The 26514-nt window shown below is 42.0% G+C and overlaps 1 protein-coding gene across 2 annotated transcripts in view; it reads left to right on the top strand.

Annotated features, from left to right (window-relative positions):
- SLC35F2 (solute carrier family 35 member F2) overlaps window positions 1–26514 on the top strand; it is a 70687-nt gene that overhangs the window by 38904 nt on the left and 5269 nt on the right. For both annotated transcript variants that reach the window (XM_003828347.5, XM_034933626.3), the window contains exons 2-7: window positions 6845–7020; window positions 11004–11131; window positions 15908–16067; window positions 17277–17433; window positions 18022–18074; window positions 19646–19800. In XM_003828347.5, coding sequence (XP_003828395.1) covers window positions 6845–7020; window positions 11004–11131; window positions 15908–16067; window positions 17277–17433; window positions 18022–18074; window positions 19646–19800 — 829 coding nt within the window. The remainder of the gene's footprint in view (window positions 1–6844; window positions 7021–11003; window positions 11132–15907; window positions 16068–17276; window positions 17434–18021; window positions 18075–19645; window positions 19801–26514) is intronic.

The raw sequence follows: 26514 nt of genomic DNA, 5'->3' as shown, positions 1-26514 counted from the left end.
CTCCTCACACAGAAAACTTCTGAGGTTGTTCAACAATAGCAAATACCCTATTTGCCAGGCACTATTAATCATGGAGAATATAATGTCCCTTTCCTCCTGGAGCTTAGAGTTTTGGGGAAAGAACAGTCATAAGCGGTGTGGTGGGTACTGTGATGGAGGGTTGTGGTATTTTGTGGGGGCACACAGTGGAGCTCCCCGATGTGTTCTGGGGAGAAGAAAGAGGGTCTGGGACTAGAAGATAGGTGAGTCTTAATTCTAAATTCCTTGTGCTTGGCACATATTAACAACCATTGAACTTTGGTGAATATATGACTGAGGAGCTTACTGACTGAAGACGTAAATAAAAATATATTTTCATTGGAAATCAGGTACATAAGTATCTATTTTGGAATGGAAGGGAGGTTACGATATACATTTTAAGTTTCCTAGAAGAAAGAAGGAGGGAAGTAAAGTGCCTCATGATCTTTTCTTCTTTCATTCCTTACATTTTTTTTTTTGAGATGGAGTCTCGCTTTGTTGCTCAGGCTGGAGTGCAGTGGTGTGATCTGCAGCCTCTGCCTCCTGGGTTCAAGTGATTCTCCCGCTTCAGCCTCTCGAGTAGCTGGAATTACAGGCATGTGCCACCACACCCAGTTAATTTTTTTTGTATTTTTCCAAAATATATGGGGTTTCACCATGTTGGCCAGGCTGGTCTTGAACTCCTGACCTCAAGTGATCCGCCCGCCTTGGCCTCCCAAAGTGCTGGGATTACAGGCATGAGCCACTGTACCTGGCCTCATGCCTTAAATTCTTAAAGTTATAAAATAGATTCTAACAGTAATGTGGTTGGAAGTGACCTTACTCAGCCCGTCTTCTACCTGTTTGTCCACTCCTTCCCTCAGTGATGCATAACTCTTGTTTGCTGTGTATTCTGGTAGCCTGGCCCCCAGTGTGAAGCTGCCTTGGGGAAATTTGTCTTGGAGTTGGATCATATCCTGCCATTGAAGTTCATTTTAGTGGAGGTTCCGTTAGAAAAACCGAGACAGGATATATCCCAAGGTCAGATGCATGTTTCTTCTGGCAGCTTTGCTTAAACAGGAACAGGTTTTGTTATGGTATAGAGGGTTCCTCTGTTCAGAATTCACATGAACCAGGACCTTGTACAAATTTATACAAACATGAAAGTGGAGCTATAAGTAACTAAAATTGTTTTGAGGCCTTCAGTGTCTATAAGTTTGAGTGTTCTTGTCTTCTTTCTTCCTTTGTTCAATTTCCTACCCCCTCCCCGCCAGCTTTTCTCTCTCACTCTTGCTCTCCTACTCCTCTATTATAGATGAGGTCATTATGATTTGGAGCCAAGAGAAGTGCATTCCTGTAACTTTAAATCTCCATACTCAATTTGTGACTCTCCTTTTTTTAGAAGATAGTTTTACTTTATAGTTGGAGGACAGCTTGCTTAATTGTGCTATTTTAGAATGCAGATATGAGCTTACTGTAGGAATTCTGTCAATTTGTGAAGAGGGCTTAATGCTTCCACACTTTTTATTCTCACTTATTTCAGATTTATAATTGCTTTCAAGTCCATTATGAGATGTGAAAAATGCTCTCAATTTGATTAGGTTATCAGCCACTTGGTTAGGGTTTCTGTGCCTGGTACTTTGGACATCCAACTCCCCCATGATGTACAGGGAAGCAGTGTGACTACTGGGAGGAGAGAGATCAGGCCAGGTTCCTTCTTTCCTGACAGCAAGGCGAGGTACAGGGATGCTTTGAAGAAGGGTGTTTTGTTTTGTTTTGAGACAGAGTCTTGCTCTGTTGCCCAGGCTGGAGTGCAGTAGCGCCATCTCAGCTCACTGCAACCTCTGCCTCCCAGGTTCAAGCAATTCTCCTGTCTCAGCCTCCCGAGTAGCTGGGATTACAGGCGCCTGCCACTATGCCCAGCTAATTTTTGTATTTTTAGTAGAGACGGGATTTCACTATGTCAGCCAGGTTGGTCTTGAACTCCTGACCTCAAGTGATCCACCCGCCTCAGCCTTGCAAAGTGGTGGGATTACAGGCGTGAGCCACTGCGCCCAGCCTGAAGGGGTTTTCTAATATAAACTCTGTTACAAAATCATAATGGAGAGATACAGGAGGGGAAGAGAGGGATGAGGGGAAGGACAGGAAGGAGAAAGAGATATAGAACGTAGGAAGATACCAACTGTGAGGGATGACCCACCTGTTATCCCAAGACTGTGTGCTGTAGGAGGGATAGCAGATGTTTAATGGCCAGGAAATTTGGGCATTAACACTGCTCCTGTGTGATCTTAGGCAAAACACTACTCTCTTCTGGGCCCCAGTCTCCTTGATTAAAGTGGGTTAGGGCCAAGGTTCTGCAATTCTGAGACTTCCTTCCAGGGAAGAGAGGAAGTTTCCTTAGAGCCCTCTCTCCCTCCCTCCTTCCTTCCTTCCCCTCCCTCCCTTTCTTTTCTCTCTCTCCCTTTCTTTTCTCTCTCTCCCAATTTTTTTTTTTTTTAAATTTTTTGGGCAAACTCTCACTCTTTTGCCCAGGCTGGAGTGCAGTGGTACTATCTTGGCTCACTGGAACCTCTGCCTCTCAGGTTCAAGCGATTTTCCTCTCTCAGCCTCCCGAGAAGCTGGGATTACAGGCGTGTACCACCACACCCAGCTAAATTTTGTATTTTTAGTAGAGACGGGGTTTCACCATGTTGACCAAGCTGGTCTCAAACTCCTGACCTTGGGTAATCCATCCGCCTTGGCCTCTTAAAATGCTGGGATTACAGGTGTGAGCCACCTTTAAGCAAATTTGAATCCTGTGATCTGGTCTTTTAATAGGAGCACTGATCTCTTCTGCCTTTTACAGTATGACAGTATGACAATGGGTGAATTCTGGACCCACTCTGAGTCATCTTCTCCATTTGTAACATGAGTGCAATAGTACTTTTCTCAGGGCTGTTGTCAGGATCATGTTATTGAGATTGTGAGCTGTGATAGGTATTAATTGAACAATGAAATATAGGGAAATCGGAACCATTTCCTCGGCCAGGTACCTCTCCCCACATGGTTCCTGAGAGAAGCATATGGCTGGGAATAATGACACAAAATGAATGAACTTTTTCAGCCTTTGGCTTTGGCCCCACATTCCTGGAGACTCCTGGTGCACTATACCGGACTAAGTGGTGAATTTCCTTTGTCTAGGATAGGGCAGCCTCAGACCCGAATCAATGCAAACCATGACTCCTTCAAGAGGAAGTGTGCACAAGAGAAGGAGATAGCAACTCTGGATCTGGTTTAGCTCATCAGCTGGTGCCTAGTAGAGCATGCTTAGGAAGAATGCTACCTGTAGGGGAGGAAATCCTTAACATTTTGCTCATCTTGCTGAAAATTTCCTCCAGTAACCTAACACAATGTCCTTGGATTTGGCCAGTTCTTGACATCATCACCTTCCCTTTGGAGAGTGGAGATTCCTTACTTTTGAGAGTACCAGACTCAGCTACATGAAGTAATATAACCCTTTGGAGAGCAATCTAGGAAAACGAAACTGAAGATGCTCATGCCCTAAGAACAAACACCATCTCGTCCATTTCCGTTCTTGGATATATCTCCAGAGCAAGTGATTCCTTTAAACTTTATTATAGAAATAGAAAGTCATTATATTTGTAGGACACTCTGAGTTTCCTGCTCCCAGCAGAATGCACCTGGCTGGAATCTCTCCAGATGCCTTAGATGGCTCCCATCAGGTCATCCTGAGTACTGAGGAGATTAAATCTCAGCATATCTATAACCGCACCCCCTCCCACTTTTTTTAAATAGAGACAGGGTCTCACTTTGTTGCCCAGGGTGGTTTTGAACTCTTGGGCTCAAGCAATCCTCCTTCCTCAGCTTCCCAAAGTGCTGGAATTACAGGCATGAGCCACCACACCTCACCATCTGTAATCCATTTCTACCACCTGGATAAAAACTAGAAAAAACTCTTAGAAAATTACATCAAGAGACATATGAAAACAAAAAAGAAAAAGGAATACAACCAAAATATTCATCAACAGTGGGATGGATCAATAAAGCATGATGTAGTCATGTGGTAGAGTACTATACAGTACTGAAAAGGAAGAACAAGAACTCATATATCAATATGGATGGCCCTCTCAAACCATGTTGATCAAAACCACAATTGCAGAAGTATATACAGTATGATGCCGTCTGTATAAAATTTTGAAACAATACTATTTGTTGCTTAGGGATACTTACATAAATATTAAAATATGTAGAAAAGCATGAAAATAATAAATACTAAGTTCTAATTAGTTACCTCAAGAGGGCTAAGAGATTAGAGAGAACACAGGTGGGATACCTCGATGTTGCCAAATGTTTCTTTCTTTTCTTTTTTTCTTTTTTGTAGTGGTATGATCTCAGCTCACTCTAACCTCTGCCTCTTGGGTTCAAGCTATTCTTGTGCCTCAGCCTCCCCACTAGCTGGGATTACAGGCGTGCACTACTGTGCCTGGCTAATTATTGTGTTTTTAGTAGAGATGGGGTTTCGGCATGTTGCCCAGGCTGGCCTCAAACTCTTGGGCTCAAGTAATTCACCCGCCTCGGCCTCCCAAAGTGCTGGGATTACAGGCGTGAGCCACTATGCCCAGCTGACAATTGTTTCTTTTCCTTCCTTTCTTTCTTTTCTTTCTTTCTTTCTTTCTCTTTCTTTCTTTCTTTCTTTCTTTCTTTCTTTCTTTCTTTCTTTCTTTCTTTCTTTCTTTCTTTCTTTCTTTCTTTTTCTTTCTTTTTTTTTTGAGACAGAGTCTTGCTCTGTCACCCAGGCTGGAGTGTAGTGGCACGATCTCGGCTCACTGCAAACTCCGCCTCCCGGGTTCAAGCGATTCTCCTGCCTCAGCCTCCTGAGTAGCTGGGACTACAGGTGCATGCCACCACACCCGGCTAATTTTGTATTTTTAGTAGAGATGGGGTTTCACCATGTTGGTTAGGCTGGTCTCGAACTCCTGACTTCGCCCGCCTCAGCCTCCGAAAGTTGCTGGGATTACAGGCGTGAGCCACCGTGCCTGGCAAATTGTTTATTTTTTGAGGTGATAGATACACGGATACATGTTGATTATACATTATACATACTTTGTTGTGTGTTAGAAGAAATATTAAAAATTGAAAATGAAATAAGCTGTGAGAATAGTTCAAGGTGAGGCTGGAGATTCAGAGGGTGGGTTGCCTGTAGGCCATTTTAAAGTGTGGCTTTCACCTAAGGCCAGAGAGGAACCAGCCACCGAAAGGTTTTAGACATGAGAAATGATCTCATCATATTAACACTCAGAACATCACTCCTGCTGCAGTGTGGAGACTGGATTTGGGTAGAATGAGAGTAGGATAGGAAGAATGCTTAGAAAAAGTTTCCTCTTTGAAACACCATCTTCTCTAGGCCTCCAGATTGTTTCTTCCTTCCTAGTTCTCCCTTTACCTCTCTGGCCATGCCCTCTTATCTCCATCTCTAATGAGTCTTTCCCCTCCAGCTCTTTTCTTTTCTTTTTTTTTCTTTTCTTTCTTTCCTTTCTTCCTTTTGTCGTCTCATTCTGTCACCCAGGCTGGAATGCAGTGGTGCAATCTCGGCTCACTGCAACCTCCGCTTCCTGGGTTCAAGTGATTCTCATGCCTCAGCCTCCCGAGTAGCTGGGATTACAGGCGCCTGCCACCACACCTCGCTAATGTTTGTATTTTTAGTAGAGACACGGTTTCACCACGTTGGCCAGGCTGGTCTCGAACTCAACCTCAAGTGATCTGCCTGCCTCGGCCTCCCAAAGTACTGGGGTTACAGGTGTGAGCCACCGCACCCAGCCTCTCCAGCCCTTTAAATATTGCTGTTTCCCACAGCATTTCTTTTTTGCTCTTTTCTTCCCAATTTTTAGTTATACGCCTTAGTGATCTCATTATGTCCCCACATTCAGCCACCACCTTTATGCTCATGATTCTCAAGTTTATTTCTCCAATCCAATCCTTTCTTCCAGCTCCAAGCTGCCTACTGGACATTTCTTCTTGGCTGTCTCATAATTAAACAAAATCCAGCATGTCCAAAATGGAGCTATTATCCTTTCCAGATATGCCTTTTCCTTCTGCCTTTAGGATCTTGGTTAACCATATTGCTATCTATCCAATTATCTGATCCAGAAAATAGGTATTATTGTAGCCTCTTCTGTCTCAGTCAACTTGTTTCTTTAATTAGTTTCCATGTTAGAAATGCAGGGTAAGGGCCAGTCACGGTGGCTCACCCTTGAAATCCTAGCACTTTGGGAGGCTGAGGTGGGAGGGTCCCTTGAGCCTAGGAGTTTGAGACCAACCTGAGCAACATAGTGAAACCCCATCTCCACACACACACACACAAAAATTAGCTGGGTATGGTGGCATGTGCCTATGGTCCCAGTTATTTGGAGGCTGAAATGGGAGGATTGCTTGAGTCTGGGAGGTCAAGGCTGCAGTGAGCTGTGATTGCACCACTGCACTCTAGCCTGAGCAATAGAACAAGACCCTGTCTCAAAAAAAAAAGTCATACACACACACACGCGCGCGTGCGCGCACGCACTTTACAAAGTATATGTTATAGCTGAGTAATCAAAATGATCTCTAAATGGATGTTCAGTGAAATGGGGGAATATGCTTTTGTGGGAATGGAGGGGATCAGAAAAATAGAGAATAAAAATGTAGTCCTTCAATAACTAACATTTTAATTTTTATTTCATGAAATGAAGAACCACCTGGAATAATTAGCATTTCCCTTTGTGTTTAGCAGTGTGTGTGTGTGTTTGTGTGTGTGTGTGTGTAAGGTATAACTTATTTGCATGCTATTCTGATTTCTTCCCTTATTTTCTAGGAATATTTTGAAAACAATTGCCCTGGGTCAGATGTTGTCCTTGTGTATATGTGGGACAGCCATCACCAGCCAGTATTTGGCAGAAAGATACAAAGTGAACACCCCCATGCTTCAGAGCTTTATCAATTATTGCTTGCTGTTCCTAATTTATACAGTGATGCTGGCATTTCGATCAGGTATGTCAAATGTGGAAATTATCTTTTCAACAAAATTATCTTCATAAAAATTACTAGAAAAGTATGACACCTCTAAATTCTGTGAAAGTAGTGACTGGAGACTTATGCACAATTCTCTGAAATTGTTGATTAAAGTAAGTAGCACCATACTGTTTGTAACACAGAAGTTGTCCCAAAAAAAGTGGTTTTTTTTTTATGTGTGTGTTGTTGTTGTTGTTATTGTTTGTTTTTGAGACAGGATCTCACTCTGTCACCCAGGCTGGAGTGCAGTGGTGCAATCTCGACTCACTGCAGCCTTGACCTCCCAGGCTCAAGTGATCCACTCACCTCAGCCTGCCTAGTAAGCTGTGACTACAGGAGTGTGCCACCATGCCTGGCTAATTTTTTTTTTTTTTTTAAGAGATGGGTTTTTGCCATGTTGTCCTGGCTGGTCTCTAACTCCTGGGCTCAAGTGATCTGCCCACCTCAGCCTCCCAAAGTGCTAGGATTTCAGGTGTGAGCCACTGGACCCAACCTAAAAAGTGTAAATGTCATTACAAGTTAGGTTTTCCCCCCCAGTTCTAAAAATATTTTAAAATATTAAGATGATATTAAAAACACTTAAAGTCAAGAACCTTACTCTCCAAAATATTTACTTCCAACTAAATAAAGATGGTAAATGGAATGTCAGTTGCACGTGTAGCTCAGGTCTCTCTTTTTTTTTATACAGAGTCTCGCTCTGTCACCCAGGCTGGAGTGCAGTGGCACAATCTTGGCTCACTGCAACCTCCGCCTCCTGGGTTCAAGTGATTCTTCTGCCTCAGCTTCCTGTGTAGCTGGGACTACAGGTGCACACCACCACACCTGGCTAGTTTTTGTATTTTTAGTGGAGTCTGGGTCTTACCTTGCTCCTAACCTCAAGTGATTCACCTGCCTTGCCCTCCCAGAGTGCTGGGATTATAGGCGTGAGCCACTGTGCCCAGCTAATTTTTGTATTTTTTGTAGAGACAAGGTTTCACCACGTTGCCCAGGCTGGTCTCGAATTCCTGAGCTCAAGTAGTCCTCCCACCTTGGCTTCCCAAAGTGCTGAGATTACAGGTGTGAGCCACTGGGCCCAGCCAGATACGTTGTTGTTAACCAAAGTCAATAATTTACCTTAGGGGTCGCTCTTGGTATTGTGCATTCTATGGGTTTTGACAAATGTACAATGCATACATTTACCATTACAGTATCAAACAGAACAGCTCCACTGCCTTAAAAATCCCTCTGCTCCACCTATTCATTCCTCCCTCCCTCCCCACAAACTCCTGGTAGCTACAGCTTCTTCTTTTTTTTTTTTTTGAGGCAGAGTCTTGCTCTGTCACCCAGGTTGGAGTGCAGTGCAGTGGCGTGATCTTGGCTCACTGCAACCTCTGCCTCCTGGGTTCAAGCGATTCTCCTGCCTCAGCCTCCCTAGTAGCTGGGATTACAGGCACGTGCCACCACACCCAGCTAATTTTTATATTTTTAGTGGAGATGTTGGCCAGACTGGTCTCGAACTCCTGACCTTACGTGATCTGTCTGCCTCGGCCTTCCAAAGTGCGGGGATTACAGGTGCCTGTCCAGCTTCATTATTTTTTAAAACTTTAGTTTAACCCTTTGTTGTAAAGGGGTTTGAAGGTCTGATTCTAAGTTTACTACTTGCTTTTGAATCGTGTGGCCGACATAGCAGAAGAAAAAGCCTCGCAAAGGTTAGTGAATCCAGTGAACAAGGACAGCACTGTGCACACTTAGGAAATTAGAGTAATTTATTTCATCCCATGCACCAGCTATCTAAAGGTCTTTATTGAAATTTAGGGCTGGGTGTGATGGCTCACACCTGTAACCCCAGCACTTAGGGAGGTCAAGGTGGGAGGATCACCTGAGGCCAGGAGTTCAAGACAAGCCTGGGCAACACGATGAAACTCCTTCTCTACAAAAAATACAAAAATTAGCCAGGCATGATGGCATGTCCCTGTAGTCTCAGCTACTTGGGAGGCTGAGGTGGAGGATGGCTTGATCCCAAGAGGCTGAGGTTGCAGTGAGCCAAGATCGCACCACTGCTGTCAAGCCCAAATGACAGACCAAGACCCTGTCTCCAAAGGAAAAAAAAGAAGAGTTGGGAGTGGAACTGTACATGGTTAATAACCCTGGACTTTGCTCTTTGTGGAAGCATTGGCCTTCAGGAATTTGGTGAGACTCCCAAATGTATCAGTGCAGTTAGTCTCCCTAAGGGATGGTTGTTAGGTGCTTCCTATGCCATTTGATGCTGAGGAAGACTAATTCTGTGTTTTTGTTTTGTTTTTTGTTTTTCTTCTGAGACGGAGTTTTGCTCTTGTTGCCCAGGCTGGAATGCAATGGCACGATTTCAGGTCAATGGCACAATCTCGGCTCAGTGCAACCTCTGCCTCCTGGGTTCAAGCGATTTTCTTGCCTCAGCCTCCCTAGTAGCTGGAATTACAAGCACCTGCCACCACGCCCAGCTAATTTTTGTATTTTTAATAGAGATGGGGTTTCTCCATGTTGACCAGGCTGGTCTCAAACTCCTGACCTCAGGTGATCTGCCCACCTCAGCCTCCCAAAGTGCTGGGATTACAGGTGTGAGCCACCGCACCCGGCCTAATTCTGTGTTTTCAAGATGTTCCTGCTAACTGGATTTTACTGATAATTATTTGGTTATGATTCTCACTACTTTTATTTATTTGTGAGTTATCTTGCCATAAAACCTTCTCATATATGTGCCAACTCTGCATCTCCTGTGATGCCAGATTCTCCAAAGTAGTGAATCCAATTAATTTGAATACATATAATTTGGAGGAATAAAAGGTGTTTCTTCAGTGTGCACTAAGCCTTTTCTCAAGCTTATCGCGGACTTAATTTTCACTTGAAAGCAAACCTCTTCCAAAAGAATGATCACATGCAGACTTTTCTTTGAAGAAGCCCGTGAGTAGAAGTTAAATAACCAATTAATTTCTAGGAAAACATTTCATTTCCTAGGATAGTCCGTGGCTTGTCAGAAGTGGCGACATACAAGCTCATATCCAGAAATTTTGTTTCTGTTATGATAGGAAAGGGATTTAAAAAAAAAACTATTTTATTTTTTTAAGTTCCAGCATACATGTGCAGAATGTGCAGGTTTGTTACATAGATAAACGTGCCATGGTGGTTTGCTGCAGCTATCAACCCATCACCTAAGTATTAAGTCCAGCATGTATTAGCTGTTTTCCTTAATGCTCTTCTCCCGCCCCGCCCTCCCTCTTTTTTTTCTTAAAGAGGTGGAGTCTCATTATGTAAGCCCAGCTGGTCTTGAACTCCTGGGCTCCAGCTGTCCTCCGCCCTCACCTCAACCTCCTGAGTAGCTGGCATTACAGGTGCACACCACTGTGCCCATTTGGGAAAGGGAATTTAACCACTTTTCTCTTACTTTCATTCTGGTGCTTTTATTGAACACTTGGTCTCTGATGATACTTTAACTAGGGTTTCATACTAGGAAAAAATCTAACTCTGGTGAGCTGTTGCAGGAGTTTGGGTTATGAAGAATGGAAACTAGGAGGGGGCCACATTAGAAATACACAATAGCCAGGCGTGGTAGCTTACGCCTGAAATCCCAGCACTTTGGGAAGCTGAGGCAGGCAGATCACTTGAGCTCAGGAGTTCAAGACCAGCCTGGGCAACATGGTGAGACCCCCATCCCTCCTAAAAATACAAAAATAATTAGGTGGGTATGGTGGCGTACGCCTGTGGTCCCAGCTACTCAGGAGGCTGAGGTGGGAGGATGGCTTGAACCCAGGAGGCAGAGGTTGCAGTGAGCCGAGACTGTGCCACTGCACTCCAACCTGGGCAACAGAATGAGACCCTATCTCAAAAAGAAGAAGAAGCAAAAAGAAAAAACCAAGAAACTCTTGCTTCTACTCTTTTATCTTCAAATCAACATGTATGGTATCATTTGCAAGGAACATGTACTAACCCATATTTCTTTCAACCAGGCAGTGATAACCTTTTAGTAATCTTGAAAAGAAAATGGTGGAAGTACATCCTGCTGGGACTAGCAGATGTGGAAGCTAATTATGTGATCGTCAGAGCCTACCAGTACACAACTCTAACCAGTGTCCAGGTAAGAGGGAGCCCTCTGACCACTTTGGATTTTATAGCTTCAAAAGAAGAGCACAAAGTCATATGTGTTGACCTAATTTTATTGAAAATCTATTCACTTGAAGAAAACCTAAACACAGGTGGATGCTGTTTTCTAGTAGAGCATATGCTCTAATGAGTAATGTTTCCTAGAATTAGTGAAAATGTATACAACTTAAGCTGCCCCCAAACTGCTATGGCAGATTAGAACAGTTCCTACCAAATAAGCATAAATATTTAGTTGGCAGTTGATGCTATGGTGTTGACACGTGTTCTGTTTTCTATGCTGCTCAAACATGGCATATGAAAGTATACCTTTGTTCTATAGGAAAGTTGAAGCTTTGCAAGCATAGTAGATATTCATGACAAAGAAACCATTGGAAGAAACCCATTAGACATTTTTGGGAGAGGTGGTAGCCAGAGTTAAAACTCCCATCCCTATTTCTTTGTTAGGTTTATTCTTGCTGCATTGAAAGAAAAATATTCCTACATTGCAGAGGTTTTCAACTTTGTAAAGTTGAAGACAACTGATTTCAGTTGTCTTAATGTTAGCAAACTATGGGATGTGTCGTAACACTGACTCACCATTACTGACTACAAAATGTTTTATAAGTGGAGGTGAAAGTGAGATAGATTCAAATGCCAGGTTTAGATGTCACAGTTTATTTATAACTTTTTTTCATTTTTTTAAATAATAAAAAAAAGTGTGTATCAGATGTGGGATTTGAAGTTTATAACTTTTTGATATGTCCCTTTCTCACTATACAAAATACAGAGATGTTCTTACTTGACTCCAAATTTTAGGGACTGGAAAAATTGAAATTAGACTTATTTCGCATAGAAAATATAAGGATTGATGAGAACTCAGTATTTTTCTAATGTGAACCTACATTAAATGTTACTACCATTATATTAACTACTTTCTTTTCTGTAACATTGTGCTAAGCATTGTTCTCAGCAAACCTCTTGGATTTTGACCAGTATGGGTTAAAAAGCTGAGATAGGAAATGATTTATTAAGACAGACACCATAGGAGGCACACAAAGAACCTAAAGTTTCGTAAAAATTAAACCCAGCAGTTACCTAGAGAATGAAGTTTGTCACTAATAGGAGTAAGTGTACTTTTAGCGTTGGTTAATGAAGTATACATAAGTATGTAGAAAATGGTATTTTCTTGTCACATCTACTCTCATAATCTCACCTACATTTTAATTACTTGATTACAATTCCCAGGAACTTTGATCTCTAACTAATAATGATAAAAAGTTTTGAATTGGTGCGAGGCCTAAACACAGTTAAACAGAACACTTACAGTTGGATAGTTGCGACTGAAGTTCATGCCTTCTTTCAATTTCAAAGAAATTGAAAACAATTTCTTTCACGCTAGCCTCTTAGAAAAACCTAAGCATTTGGTTGCCAAAAGTCATGCACTTACAGTCCTAGCAAAGAATATATTATAAAAAAGGCATCTAACAAGGTAAAGTTTTCTCCAGCAGCAGCGACAGCTGTGACAGGAATGATTCAAGTTGGTTCTCCAACTGAGTAAATCTCTGGCCTGGGTAGTTCAAAAGGATGGAAATTTGGATTAGGTGGTCTTTGAACCTTCTTCTTAAGGATTCCTTAGAAGGTTCTGTAATTACCAACAGTCATGGGATAGTTCACGTGAAGATGATGATGTGGCCTAGGTTGCTGCTCATGTCCCTTCCCACTTTACTGCCACATCAACCCATTTCCCACTCATGGCCTGCTCCTTCTCCCCTGTGCTGCTCTGTTCTTCCCAGAATGCAGTCCTTTTTGAAGCCTGCTCCCCTCATTGTCAAAGGTTAATTCAATTTTCATTTTCTCTTCTATACTCTATTGTACCTCTAATATGATCTAACTTGTTTTTATACCCATGTCGCAGGGTCTGTCTTAGTACTCTGCTTACTGTGACTATACAATAATTTTTAAAAATAAAATTGATACTCTTCGAACTGAAACAGAGAAGACATCCATCACCAAGAATACTTTTTTTTTTCTGAGAAGGAGTCTTGCTCTGTCACCCAGGCTGGAGTACAATGGCATGATCTCGGCTCACTGCAGCCTCCGCCTCCCAGGTTCAAGTGATTCTCCTGCCTTAGCTTCCTGAGCAGCTGGGATTACAGGCATGCGCCACCACACTTGGCTAATTTTTTTTTTTTTTTTTTTTTTTTTTTTTGAGGTGGAGTCTCATTCTGTCACCCAGCTGGAGTGAAGTGGGATAATCTTGGTTCACTGCAGCCTTGGCCTCCTGAGTAGCTGGGATTACAGGCATGTGCCCAGCTGATTTTTTTTTTTTTTTTGTATTTTGAGTAGATACGAGGTTTTGCCATGTTGGCCAGGCTGGTCTCGAACTCCTGACCTCAAGTGATCCTCCGGCCTTGGCCTCTCATAGTGCTGGGATTACAGGCATGAGCCACCGCTCCCGGCCACCAAGAATACATTTTGAAAAGAAGGTTCACATGACTAAAGGTGATAGATATCAGATGAGAAGTCATGGAATGTTAGAGTCGGAGGGAAACTGTGTGATCATTTCGTCTGATCTTTTTATTTTATATTTTGACTTGGAGAGTGACTGGCTGGGGCCACACAGCTAGCTGGTCAGCGTGGGGCCGGGGCCTGAGGTTTCTGGAGCTCTGATCATGACATGGGCATCTCCCTCATTGCCCAACAAAAGTTGTTAAAGATAGAGCAAATTTAAGTTTGATTTTAAGACACAAGGGACTCTTCTGTGGTAGTTCTTAGAATGTCTTTTTCTACTTTTTTTGTTTAAGGAATGTAGTTGAGATTTTGTTAAGCCGTTATGGCTGGATTCTGCTGGTGTCTTCAGGGACAGGGTATTATCATTTGCATCGTTTAATGTCTTGTTATTCAGGCAGGCTGAATAAAGCACTTAGGAGATTAGAGTTCTGCAGCTGGAATAAATAAGAAGGCAAGATGCCCATTCCTACACATGATGCGTTGGACTCCACTGATGCTACTGCAGTGAAAGGCAATCAGTAAACAACTGTGGACAGGATCGAATGGGCTGTTGGAGATTTAGGGGCCTGTCTTGTTCAAGACCAAACAGATACAGAGAGAATCAGGGACAAGGTTTGAAACAACAAAAGGGTGAGCAATAAAACAGCAGTTTCGGGAAATTACTGGTATAAGGAATATATTTCTTCCTTGAAAGAAATACATTGGAATGCATCAAGAATCTCTTGAATATATTTTATCCTTGAATGCACATTAAATTTGTGAATTTAAGAATTGAGCAAGTGCACTCTCTTTTTTTATCTTTTATCTTGCAAACAATTTTGGACCTGCTGTAATTTTGGCACACTTAATCCCTCTACCTTCCAGATGAGCAATATCAGGTGTATAGCTAGTGTTTTCTGGACCCAGTATCAACAGGTGAGGGGGAGCATGTGAGGAGGATGAGCAAGAGTATTTGCCGTGAGCACGAGTGTGTCTCACATGGTGGGGTTGGACGCTTTGTCAGGGAGATGGTGTCTGTTCTCTCACAGTAACCCGTGCTTCTTTGTAGCGCTTAGCCCGATTCCAGTGAAATATCTGGTGGTGTGATTATTTATTCCATGTCCTTTCTAGCTTTGTGTGCTCCTAAGGACACAGCTTGCTCTGTCCTGTTCACCTCTATTCCTAGCTCCTTTCACAGTGTCTCACACATGCAAGGTGTTTAACAAATATTTGTTGACTGAGTAAATGGTTGCAGGTAGGAAGGAATGTTTGTCTACTGAACTTAAAGATACACACAGGGCCAGGCGTGGTGGCTCACGCCTGTAATCCCAGCACTTTGGGAGGCCGAGGCAGACAGATCACCTGATGTCAGGAGTTCGAGACCAGCCTTGCCAACATGACAAAACCCCATCTCTACTAAAAAATACAAAAATTAGCTGGGCATGGTGGCAGGCGGCTGTAATCCCAGCTCCTTGGGAGGCTGAGGCAGGAAGAATTGCTTAAACCTGAGAGGCAGAGGTTGCAGTGAGCCGAGATTGCACCACTGCGCTCCAGCTTGGGCAACAGAGCGAGACTCCATCTCAAAAATAATAATAAAATAAAATAAAATAAAAGATATACACAGGTGGGAGCATAGAGGTAAAGTGCACAGGCCCTCAGCAGAATTCTTGTATACAGCAACTGACTCTTCCATTGTATTTTATTATGTATTCATTTATTTTGAGACAGGGTCTCTCTGGGTTGTACAGCCTGGAGTGCAGTGGCACCATCACAGCTCACTGCATCCTTGAACTGTGGGCTCAAGTGATCCTCTCACCTTAGCCTCCCAAGTAGCTGGGACTACAGGAGTGTACCACCACACTCAATTTTTTTTTTTTTTTTTTGTACAGACAGGGTTTCACCATGTTGCCCAGGCTGATCTCGAACTCCTGGACTCAAGCAATCTGCCCGCCACAGCCTCCCAAAGTGCTAGGATTACAGGCATGAGCCACCGTGCCCAGCTGTCATCCCATTTTTAACTATGTGATTTTGGCAACTCATTTCACCTCTCTGTATCTTCATTTTCTCATGTATAAAATTGGATTGTAATTTCAGTCTCATGGAGTTGTTGTGAGGATTAAATGAGTGAATCCAGGTAAAGCTCTTAGTACAGGGCTGGCAATAATAAATGCTCAATAAATACTGACTCCTATTATAAATACTGACTCCTATTATTTCTTAATTACCCATCTTTTAGCTAATGAGAGATATGTTTTAAACTGTTGATTCTCTTTCCATGCAGCTTTTGGATTGCTTTGGGATTCCTGTGTTGATGGCTCTGTCATGGTTTATTCTTCATGCAAGATACAGAGTGATCCACTTCATCGCCGTGGCTGTCTGTCTGTTGGGTGTAGGAACCATGGTTGGTGCAGACATACTAGCAGGGAGGGAAGACAATTCAGGTGAGACAGTGTTACATGTTTGTGCTTCAATCACAGCAGAGTTTTGTTTATGTTTTCACTTTTATATCAATCAACAAAGAAACTTGTTTACTGGAGTATTTCTTTTTAAGTCACTGTGTAGGTGAGAACACTTTGCCACACTTTGTGTTGAATTCAATTGATAGTATAAAATCTAATTGAGGTCTATGAATTCATCCAATCTTCAAGTGAGTTAAACGTCTCCTTGGATTGAGAGAGAAAATTACAGTTGATACTATAAAATCTAATTAAGGTCCATGAATTCACCCAGTCTACAAGTGAGTTAAGTGTCTCTTTGGATTGAGAGAGAAAATTATAGTTGATAGTATAAAATCTAATTAAGGTCTATGAATTCACCCAGTCTACAAGTGAGTTAAGTGTCTCTTTGGATTGAGAGGGAAAATTACTTTGAAAGCAGGTTCCCATTTTTCAAATTGACCTACCCCTTCAATGAACTCCATTAATTTGTCATGTCATGGAATCATTTTCTGAGGCCTTACATTATCATATATATCATCAATTTCTAGCCTGTTAGACTTCTGAGGAGTTAAATTATGAAAAATTACAGCAGAATTGCACCAGAAAGTGAGAAGAGTAAGAGATTTTAAACTTCTAGTAACCAGGTTGGGTGCGGTGGCTCACACCTGTAATCCCAACATTTTGGAAGGCCAAGGTGGGTGGATCACCTGAGGTCAGGAGTTCGAGACCAGCCTGGCCAACATGGTGAAACCTCGGTCTCTACCAAAAATACAAAAATTAGGCCAGGCACAGTCGCTCGCACCTGTAATCCCAGTACTTTGGGAGGCCAAGGTGAGCGGATCACTTGAGGTCAGGAGTTCAAGACCAGTACAAATACAAAAATTAGCCAGGCATGATGGAGGGTGCCTGTAATCCCAGCCAGTTGGGAGGCTGAGGCAGGAGAATCACTTGAACCCGGAGGTGTAGGTTGCAGTGAGCTGAGATTGCGCCACTGCACTCCAGCCTGAGCAACAGAGCAAGACTGTCTCAAACACACACATACACACACACACACATACACACACACACACTCTCACACATAAACTTCTAGTAACCAGTTTCTTCTTCTTTAGTGTCATTTAAATGAACACGAGTCAGATGACCGCCTGGAGGCACGCTGTGGAGGTTCATCTGTTGACAGTGTTTTGCTTTCTGTGGCTTGTCTTCCTGCAGGGAGTGATGTATTGATTGGTGACATCTTGGTCCTTCTTGGGGCTTCCCTCTATGCCATTTCGAATGTTTGTGAGGAATACATCGTGAAGAAGCTGAGCAGACAGGAGTTTTTAGGAATGGTGGGCCTGTTTGGAACAATTATCAGTGGTATACAGCTGTAAGATTCTACAATTTTTTTCTAAAGACAAAATAAGCAAATATATTATAGATGATAACTACTAATATTCATTGTTTATTTGGCCCAAATTCACATTTGGAATTAGTATTACGTGGATGCAAGAGTAATTGTGGTTTTGCCATTACCTAATAAGTTGCTGAGTGTCTGCTAGAGGATTGTTAAAACATCAAGAATTACTTCCTATTTTCTTAAACATGGGTGTTGCTTAGGATTCCTGATTACCATGTGGTAGAGGCATTTGCCAGTAAGGAGTTTTTTTAGTTATTTCCAGAAAATATTAACACATTAACTTCCTAAGCTTATTCAAAAACAAAGCATAATATCATATTTTCCTCCTATACTTGACTATTATTGCAGAGCACCTGTGAGGGAGTCAAACATATCTTTATGAACTCCTTTGGTTTTATTCTTTGTCATTTTTATTAAAGATCATTATTTTTATATTCTAAGACAAATTCAAATGTCCATGTAATTCCTCACTTTAGCTGAAGTATAGTGACTAAAATGCTTATAAAATAGTGAAAATTAGTATGTGGACCTCTCTGTGACCTCTTGTTTTAATCTTAGATTGATTGTGGAATATAAGGATATTGCCAGCATTCATTGGGACTGGAAAATTGGTATGTAAAGAAATAATTCCTTTTAGTCAGCATTCTTTAACAAACAAATGAACATCTAGAAATATGTGCTTTATTTTAATAATATTTAGACGTCTTTGTAAAATCCAGGAGTGATTTAATACATATCAACTATAGTGGTTTACATTGAGTTTTCTCTGAAAATTGGTAGATAAGCTTCCATAAAAGTTAATTGTTAATCTTTACCTGCAGGAATAGCCTTTGGTTACTAGGAATCCTGAACAATACTGGAGATTGACCTTTGGTCAAACCAGCTTTCAATTAGATCTGTGTCTTGGGTCCTCAAACTTCTTGCGAAGGTTGTCTGCTTGATATAATTTGTGAAGCATTAACCTGAATCATTAATGGTGTGAAATCTCCCTCACCTCCCATTGCTCCTGTCATCTGATATTCCTAGGCTTCTGCATAAATAAATAAAGGAAAAGAAAATGGTGACGGGACAGTCAGAAAAGATTGGAACCTGGTTTAATGATGGGGTGGGGAGAAGTTAAACAGTACATAGGTGTCATGGAAGATTGTCTACCATGGTTGGTAATTTAATTCAATTAAATAACTTAGATTGCAGGCCTGGTGCGGTGGCTCACGCCCGTAATCCCAGCACTTTGGGAGGCTGAGGTGGGTGGATCATGAGGTCAAGAGTTCGAGACCAGCCTGGCCAACATGGAGAAACCCCGTCTCTACTGAAAATACAAAAAAAAAAAATTATCCGGGCATGGTTGCGGGCGCCTATAATCTCAGCTACTCGGGAGGCTGAGACAGGAGAATCACTTGAACCTGGGAGGCGGAGGTTGCAGTGAGCTGAGATTGCGCCACTGCACTCCAGCCCAGGCAACAGTGCGAGACTCTGTCTCAAAAAAAATAAATAAAAATAAAAATAACTTAGATTGCTAGAAAGTGTGTGTGTGTGTGTGTGTGTGTGTGTGTGTGTGTTGAGTATGGGATGAGATTAAAGAAGTAGTTGCAAAGCAGAGATACTGCTAATGTAGTCAACATCCACGTGGCAAGCACTGTCCTAAAAAGGATAATTATATTGTGCTGCCTCGGAGCACTTAATTTAATGAGATGAACAAAATACAATGGACCTAATAACTGTCTTTGATGTCTTTAAAGATACTTTATTCTGAATCCAATTATACGAATCATGTCCAACCAAACAAAAGCAAAGAAAAGATAATGAGTGATTTTTCTTGACATGAGATGTTGATTCTGCCTTTATTGGCCTTTTATCACAGGCATCACTCTGTCCTGGCAGGGTGCGTAGCAAGGGGTGATTAAGAGCAATGGACTGTCACACCATAAGCAGGATTTTCTGACCTTGATCATCCAATACCTTGTTGGATTTTTTGAGGTCCTTTATCTACATCACAACTTGCTATTTATATTCTTTTTTCGAGAGAGCTTTATGGTCTCATTTGCAATGCTGACTGTTAACAAGGGGCTTTGTACATAATATGTTAAAGGGTTAGGGAGTTTTATATGACAGCTAAGCCTCAAACTCCTTTGTCTTATGTTTTCTTGCCCTAATATTAGATATTCCATGTTTTTTTCCACAGCCCTGCTGTTCGTGGCATTTGCCCTGTGTATGTTTTGCCTGTACAGCTTCATGCCATTGGTGATTAGAGTCACTAGTGCCACTTCCGTCAACCTGGGCATCCTGACAGCGGACCTCTACAGCCTTTTCGTTGGACTCTTTCTGTTTGGCTATAAGGTAAACAAATAGATCATGTTCAAATAAGAATACTTGCTTGGATCCAAAAAATGTAGCAGGTTTCTTCAAGACTCTAGATCAAAAAATAAAACCTTCTCATCTTCTTGGCAAGAATTTCATTGGTCAGGCCTCCCTTTGCTGCTTCTGAATTACAAAATGGGTTCACATAAGAATTGTCCTTCTAGGGTTTTTCTAAAGAGTGAAATACATGGATTTCATCTTCGATGGTATGGCCCAGGGCACTAGCTTATGGAATTGTTAACGCATGTTTTCAGGTGATAAACAAGCTGGCCCAGAGCTGCTGTTGACCTTGAGGGACAGTGTAACTTAACCTGAGCACTAGGAACTTTTCCATTCATTCTTTTTGCCTTGGTATACAGACAGAAAGTCTGGAGTACCTGATGGAAAGGAAAGAGAGATGGCCAGCTTATCATGCATGCATGATTGGAATGGTTCTGTCTTTGATAGTAATTTTATATCTTAAAGGTAATTCAGTCCAGTGGTTTTTCAGACTTTTTCTATCCACATCATCACAGCATTTACAAGCGTAACCTGTTGCCATCAGCAATGGGTCCTATTACCTGTACTAATTCTCAAGGCAGGTGGGGTGGAAGGGAATATATCAGTGTCTTCAGGGGAAGCAAGAGAGCAAATATGGAGTTTGAAAAAATAACATCCTCAGAGAGTCTGATACACCTTCCCTTGAGAATTGATTGAGCCATTCATTTTATTTATTTTATTATTTATTTATTTTTTTTGAGATGGAGTCTCACTCTGTTGCCCAGGCTGGAGTGCAATGGTGTGATCTCGGCTCACTGCAACCTCTGCTTCCCAGGTTCAAGTGATTCTCCTGCCTCAGCCTCCTGAGTAGCTGGGATTACAGGCACCCTCCATCATTCCTGGCTAATTTTTGTATTTTTGTAGAGACAGGGTTTCACCATGTTGGCCAGGCTGGTCTTGAACTCCTGACCTCAGATGATCTGCCTGCCTCAGCCTCCCAAACTGCTGGGATTATAGGTGTGAGCCACCATGCCTGGCGGAGCCATTTATTTTAGACATGGAGAAACAAAGGCCCAGGGAGGTGATGTGTAGCTCAGTGACTTACCCTTAGTCAGCAGCTGGTTAATGGTAAAGCCAATATTAAGTCTTAGTTGTCAGTCTTCTATCAGTCCAGGCTTCTTGCCACTGCACTTTCCACCTTAATTTCATTATTAAGATAAGAGTCTCAAGCTTATGATTGCATCATGTTAAAGTCTCATAATCAGACAGAACCAAGTATATAGATTTTTTTTTTCCAACTTCACAGCTAATTTGAAAATTCCTAGGGCAGCAGTTTAGCAGTTCTCATCTATTTTTTTTTTTTTCTTAGATCCAGGGCTTGCTGATCACTCTTTTTAAAATTTTAAGCCCCTTTTAAATGCTTAAAAATTGGGAACCCCAGTCATTTATACCTATTATTTACCATATTATAACTGAAAACTGAGAAATTAAAAAATACTTATTAACTCAAGAAAATAATAAATTCACCATGTTATCATTTTTATGAAAAAATGTATTTTTCAAAATAAAAAAATAGTGAGAAGAATTTCATTGATTTATATTTAAAAAATCTCTTTACTCTGTGGCTTACTAGAAAAAAACACCTGGATTCTCACATCTGCTTCTTCCTTCTGCCTTGTGATATCACATATCATGTAGCTTCTAGAACATTTCGTTGTGCACTTGCAAGACGATGAAAGCGAAATGGGCAAATAGCATTTTAGTATTATAGTAATGATAGTTTTGAGGGCCAGGTGCAATGGCTTACGCTTGTAATCCCAGCACTTTGGGAAGCTGAGGAGGGTGGATCACCTGAAGTCAAGGGTTCGAGACCAGCCATGGCCAACATGGGGAAACCCCCTCTCCACTAAAAATACAAAAATTAGCAGGGTGTGGTGGCACATGCCTGTAATCCCAGCTACTCGGGAAGCTGAGGCAGGAGAATCGCGTGAACCTGAGAGGCAGAGGTTGTAGTGAGCCAAGATTGCGCCATTGCATTTCAGCCTGGGTAACGAGCAACTCCGTCTCAAAAAAAAAAAAAAAAAAAAGCAATAATAGCTTTTACTGTAGAGATTCCTCCCCAGGGTTTTAGGTCCCCTCAAGGATTTTGGATTATACTTTGAGAACCCCTGCTTTAGAAATACCTCTTCTCAGCCTGGACAACCTGATAAAACCCCATCTCTACAAAAATAATGAGCCAGATATGGTAATGTGCACCTGTAGTCCCAGCCACTCCAGAGAGAGACTGAAATGGGAGGATCACTTGGGGCCAGGGAGGTCGAGGCTGCAGTGAGCCATGATCTGATCACACCACTGCACTCCAGCCTGGCTGACAGAGCGAGACCTGTCTTTTCTCAGTGTGCCTTCAGTAAAGGATTGTTGACCTGCTTCCTATTTTCCTGACAGTCATTTGAGCAGATAGTTAGGATACCGGCTGTTACCTGATAATTTTAGTTTCAGTAGAGGTTATCAACTATATTTCTTCGTCCTTGTAAAATTTTGTATCCAGACAAATCCTTATTTATGCTATTCCCAGAAGTCGGCCATGAACTCACAACACTTAGCTGAATTACTGATACATTAAGCTCAGTGGATTCTCAGAAATTTCTGCTTAAGGAGTGTAAACCTTTTGGTTTGCAAGGTTACATGTGAAGGAACCAGCTGTTATCTTTGCAGACTTGCTGGTTAAGGTATTCCTGAACTAAGACTGAAGGAGTATTTATAGCTTACTGGTAACATCATTAAAAAAAAGCCAGGCCGGGCGCAGTGGCTCATACCTGTAATCCCAGGACCTTGGGAGGCCGAGGCGGGAGGATCACGAGGTCAGGAGATCGAGACCATCCTGGCTAACACGGTGAAACCCTGTCTCTACTAAAAATACAAAAAATTAGCTGGGCGTGGTGGCATACGCCTGTAATCCCAGCTGCTCAGGAGGCTGAGGCAGGAGAATGGCGTGAACCTGGGAGGCAGAGCTTGCAATAAGCCGAGATCACGCCACTGCACTCCAGCCTGGGCAACAGAGCAAGACTCTGTCTCAAAAACAAAACAAAACAAAACAAAAAAGCCAAAGTGTGCTGGGCACAGGGGCTCACGCCTGCACTTTGGGAGGCCAAGGCGGGCAGATCACGAGGTCAAGAGATCGAGACCATCCTGGCCAACATGGTGAAACCCTGTCTCTACAAATACAAAAATTAGCTCGGAGTGGTGGCGCGCATCTGTAGTCCCAGCAGGAGAATTACTTGAACCCGGGAGGTGGAGGTTGCAGTGAGCCGAGATCATGCCATTGCACTCCAGCCTGGGTGACAGGGCGAGACTCCGTCTAAACAAACAAACAAACAAAAAAGTAAAATAAATAAATAAAGTCAAAGTGAATCAGAGAAGTCATCCTGATGGGTGCAGATTTTTTTCTGAGAGCCAAATTGTCATAGACTACAATGTCAGCCTTAAGTTTTTCTGTGATGCCGTGGCTGCATTTCATCTGGTCACCACTAGGGGTGCTGGTATTTCTATATAGCAGTTGCAGGCCAGTTGGTGGCTGGCTATAACTTCAACTGCTTTCAACTTTAAAATGAAAAATCCCTTTCTTATGTCATTTTTTGGCCACATAACTTTAAACTACTATTCTCAGAATCGGAGCATGCAGTTGATAAATTCCTTTCCAGTTATTTTGTGTTCCTTTGTCCCTGAATGTCTAATAGTACATTCTTAGATCAGATTTTTACTATTTTTGGTCAAATGTTGTTTCAAGACTTACAGAGCAAAGACCAGGTCTTCTGAAATCTTCAGAATAAATTACAAAGGTAGAAAAAACTCAGAACATAATGAAGACACCTAGCACTTTAGAAGTAGTTTGTTTTGTTTGCGACAGAGTCTCGCTCTGTCACCCAGGCTGGAGTGCAGTGGTGTGATCTCAGCTCACTGCAACCCCTGCATTCTGGGTTCAAGCGATTCTTGTGCTTCAGCCTCCTGAGTAGCTGGGATTACAGGCACCTGCCACCAAACCCGGCTAATTTGTGTATTTTTAGTAGAGACGGGGTTTCACCATGCTGGCCAGGCTGGTCTCGAACTCCTGACCTCAGGTGATCCGCTTGCCTCTGCCTCCCAAAGTGCTGGGACCACAGGGCATGAGCCACTGAGCCTGGCCAAGAAGTAGTTTTTAAAGGCAGATTGTAAGCTTGATACACTACCAGTTTTAAAAACTGTGTCTAAAATAACTTTGGCTCTAATTTTTTGAAGCAGACAGTTGAAAAAGAGGCTCAGAATTTTTTACGCTCATCCGTGTCCCTTAAGCACTCTGCCTCTCCTGAAATTGATCTTGAGTGAATATTTGCTGAATAAAGTAATCGCAAGAAACTTCCTGTATAGATCCAGACACAAAGAATTTTACAAGACAAAGAAGTAAGTGCCTCTAATTCAGGAGACTTAATCTCTTTATTAGTCTCTCCATCCTAATAAAAGTGATTCCATTTAATCAACTGCCTTCTTAAGAGAGACATGATAGTTTTTCTTCTGAACATTTAAAAGCCACCAAACCAAATATAACAGGTTTTGAACAAGTTACATAGGTGTTTTCACAGGTAACAGTAAACATTTTATGGGACAGCAAGATTACCTTTCAAAATACCAACTTAAGGCTGGGCGCAAGTGGCTCACACCTGTAATCCCAGCACTTTGGGAGACTGAGGTGGGTGGGTCACTTTAGTTCAGGAGTTTGAGACGAGCCTGGCCAACATGGTGAAACCCCATCTCTATTAAAAATACAAAAACTAGCTGGGCATGATGGCGGGCACCTGTAATCCCAGTTACTTGGGAGGCCGAGGCACAAGAATTGCTTGAGCCCAGGAGGTAGAGGTTGCACTGAGCTGAGACTGCACCACTGCACTCCAGCCTGGGTGATAGAGCAAGACTCTGTCTCAAAAAATAAATAAATAAAAATAACAAACAAATAAATAAAAAATACCAACTTTAAAAGTTTAGAGTACTCTAAACAGCTCTAACTTCCCCTAATATTCTCTGAATCAATTTTTTTCAACAAACATTTATTAAACACCAGCTATGTGTTGGGCCCTGTGCTATGTATTAGATCCAAGACTGAAAGTCAGTGGTAGGAAATTATAGTTGTCTGCTTAGCTTGACATTATTATTGGTTTTGCATTATCATTTAATCCAGGAAGCATTTTCCTGTCTTGGGGAGGGCTGTGGCTATTACATTCCTTAAAGAATTCTTAAGGTTTAACGTTAAGAAATAATTGAGCATCTATAACAAGTTAGCACATTAAAGCTGTTGGTGACCCAAGGAGCCCACAGCTGGATGTGACCAGCAATCTACTTAATACTCATTTCAAAAAATTACTTAGTTTTTTCTTTTACCTTTGGGAGTGTATCTTGCTTTTTTTTAATTTTTAATTTTCTTTTTAGCGATAGGGTCTCACTATGTTGCCCAGGCTGGCCTCAAACTCCTGGGCTCAAGTGATCCTCCCACCTTAGCCTCCTGAGCAGCTGGGACTGCAGGTGCCTACCACTGTGCCAAGCTAGCTTGCTTTCTTTTTCTTCTCTGTCTCACTCCTTCCACCCCCTCCTTCCTTCTCATCTTCTTTCTCTTCCTTTTCCCTCCTTCCCTAGCCCATTCTGTTTTCTTACTGTTTTTCGCTGTCATCTCCTTATTTGAACTTTTTATTGGGCATAATATGAAACTTAAGCTAATTTAAAACTATTTATTGGTGTGAATAAAATCGAATGCCCCATTCTTAATTTTTTATTGATACAAATATTTATACATATTTATGGGATACATAAGACATTTTGTTACATGCATAGACTCTGTACAAGTCAGAGTATTTGAGACGTCCATCACCTCGAGTATTTATCATTTCAACTGTAGTCAACCTACTCTGCTGTCAAACATTAGAACTTATTCCTTCTATCTAACTAAATGTTTGTACCCATTAAACACGTCCCTTAGGCTGGGCATGGTGGCTCACACCTGTAATCCCACCACTTTGGGAGGCCAAGACACACAGATTGCTTGAGCTCAAGAGTTCGAGACCAGCCTGGGCAACATGGCACAACCCTGTCTCTACAAAAAAAAAATACAAAAATTATACGGGTATGTTGGTGCACACCTGTAGTCCCAGCTAATTGGGAGGCTGAGGTGGGAGGATTGCTTGAGCCTGGGAGGCACAGGTTGCAGTGAGCTGAAATTGAGCTACTGCACTCCAGCCTGGGTGACAGAGCCAGACCCTGTCTCAAAACAACCACCACTACAAAAACCTAACCTCTCTTTATCTCCCACCCCCAATCCACACATCCTCCACAGCCTCTGATATCTGTCATTCTATGCTCTACCTCCACAAGATTGACTTTTTAAGCTCCCACATATGAGTGAAACATGCACTATTTGTCTTTCTGTGTCCTAGCTTATTTCATTTAACATAATGACCTCTAGTTCCATCCATGTTGCTGCAAATAGGATTTCATTTTTTTGTGGCTGAATAGTATCCCATTGTGTTTATATATCATATTTTCATTATTCATTTGTCCACTGACGGACAGTTAGGTTGATTCCATATCTTTGCTATTGTGAATAGTGCTGCAATAAACAGATGAGTGCAGGTATCTCCCTTTGATATACTGATTTCTTTTCCTTTGGATAAATACCCAGTAGTGGGATTGCTG

The sequence above is a fragment of the Pan paniscus genome, chromosome 9 (genome assembly GCF_029289425.2).
Source record: "Pan paniscus chromosome 9, NHGRI_mPanPan1-v2.0_pri, whole genome shotgun sequence".
NCBI lineage: Eukaryota > Metazoa > Chordata > Mammalia > Primates > Hominidae > Pan > Pan paniscus.
Note: the sequence above shows the minus strand (reverse complement) of the source record. Positions and strands in the feature narration are given on the sequence as shown.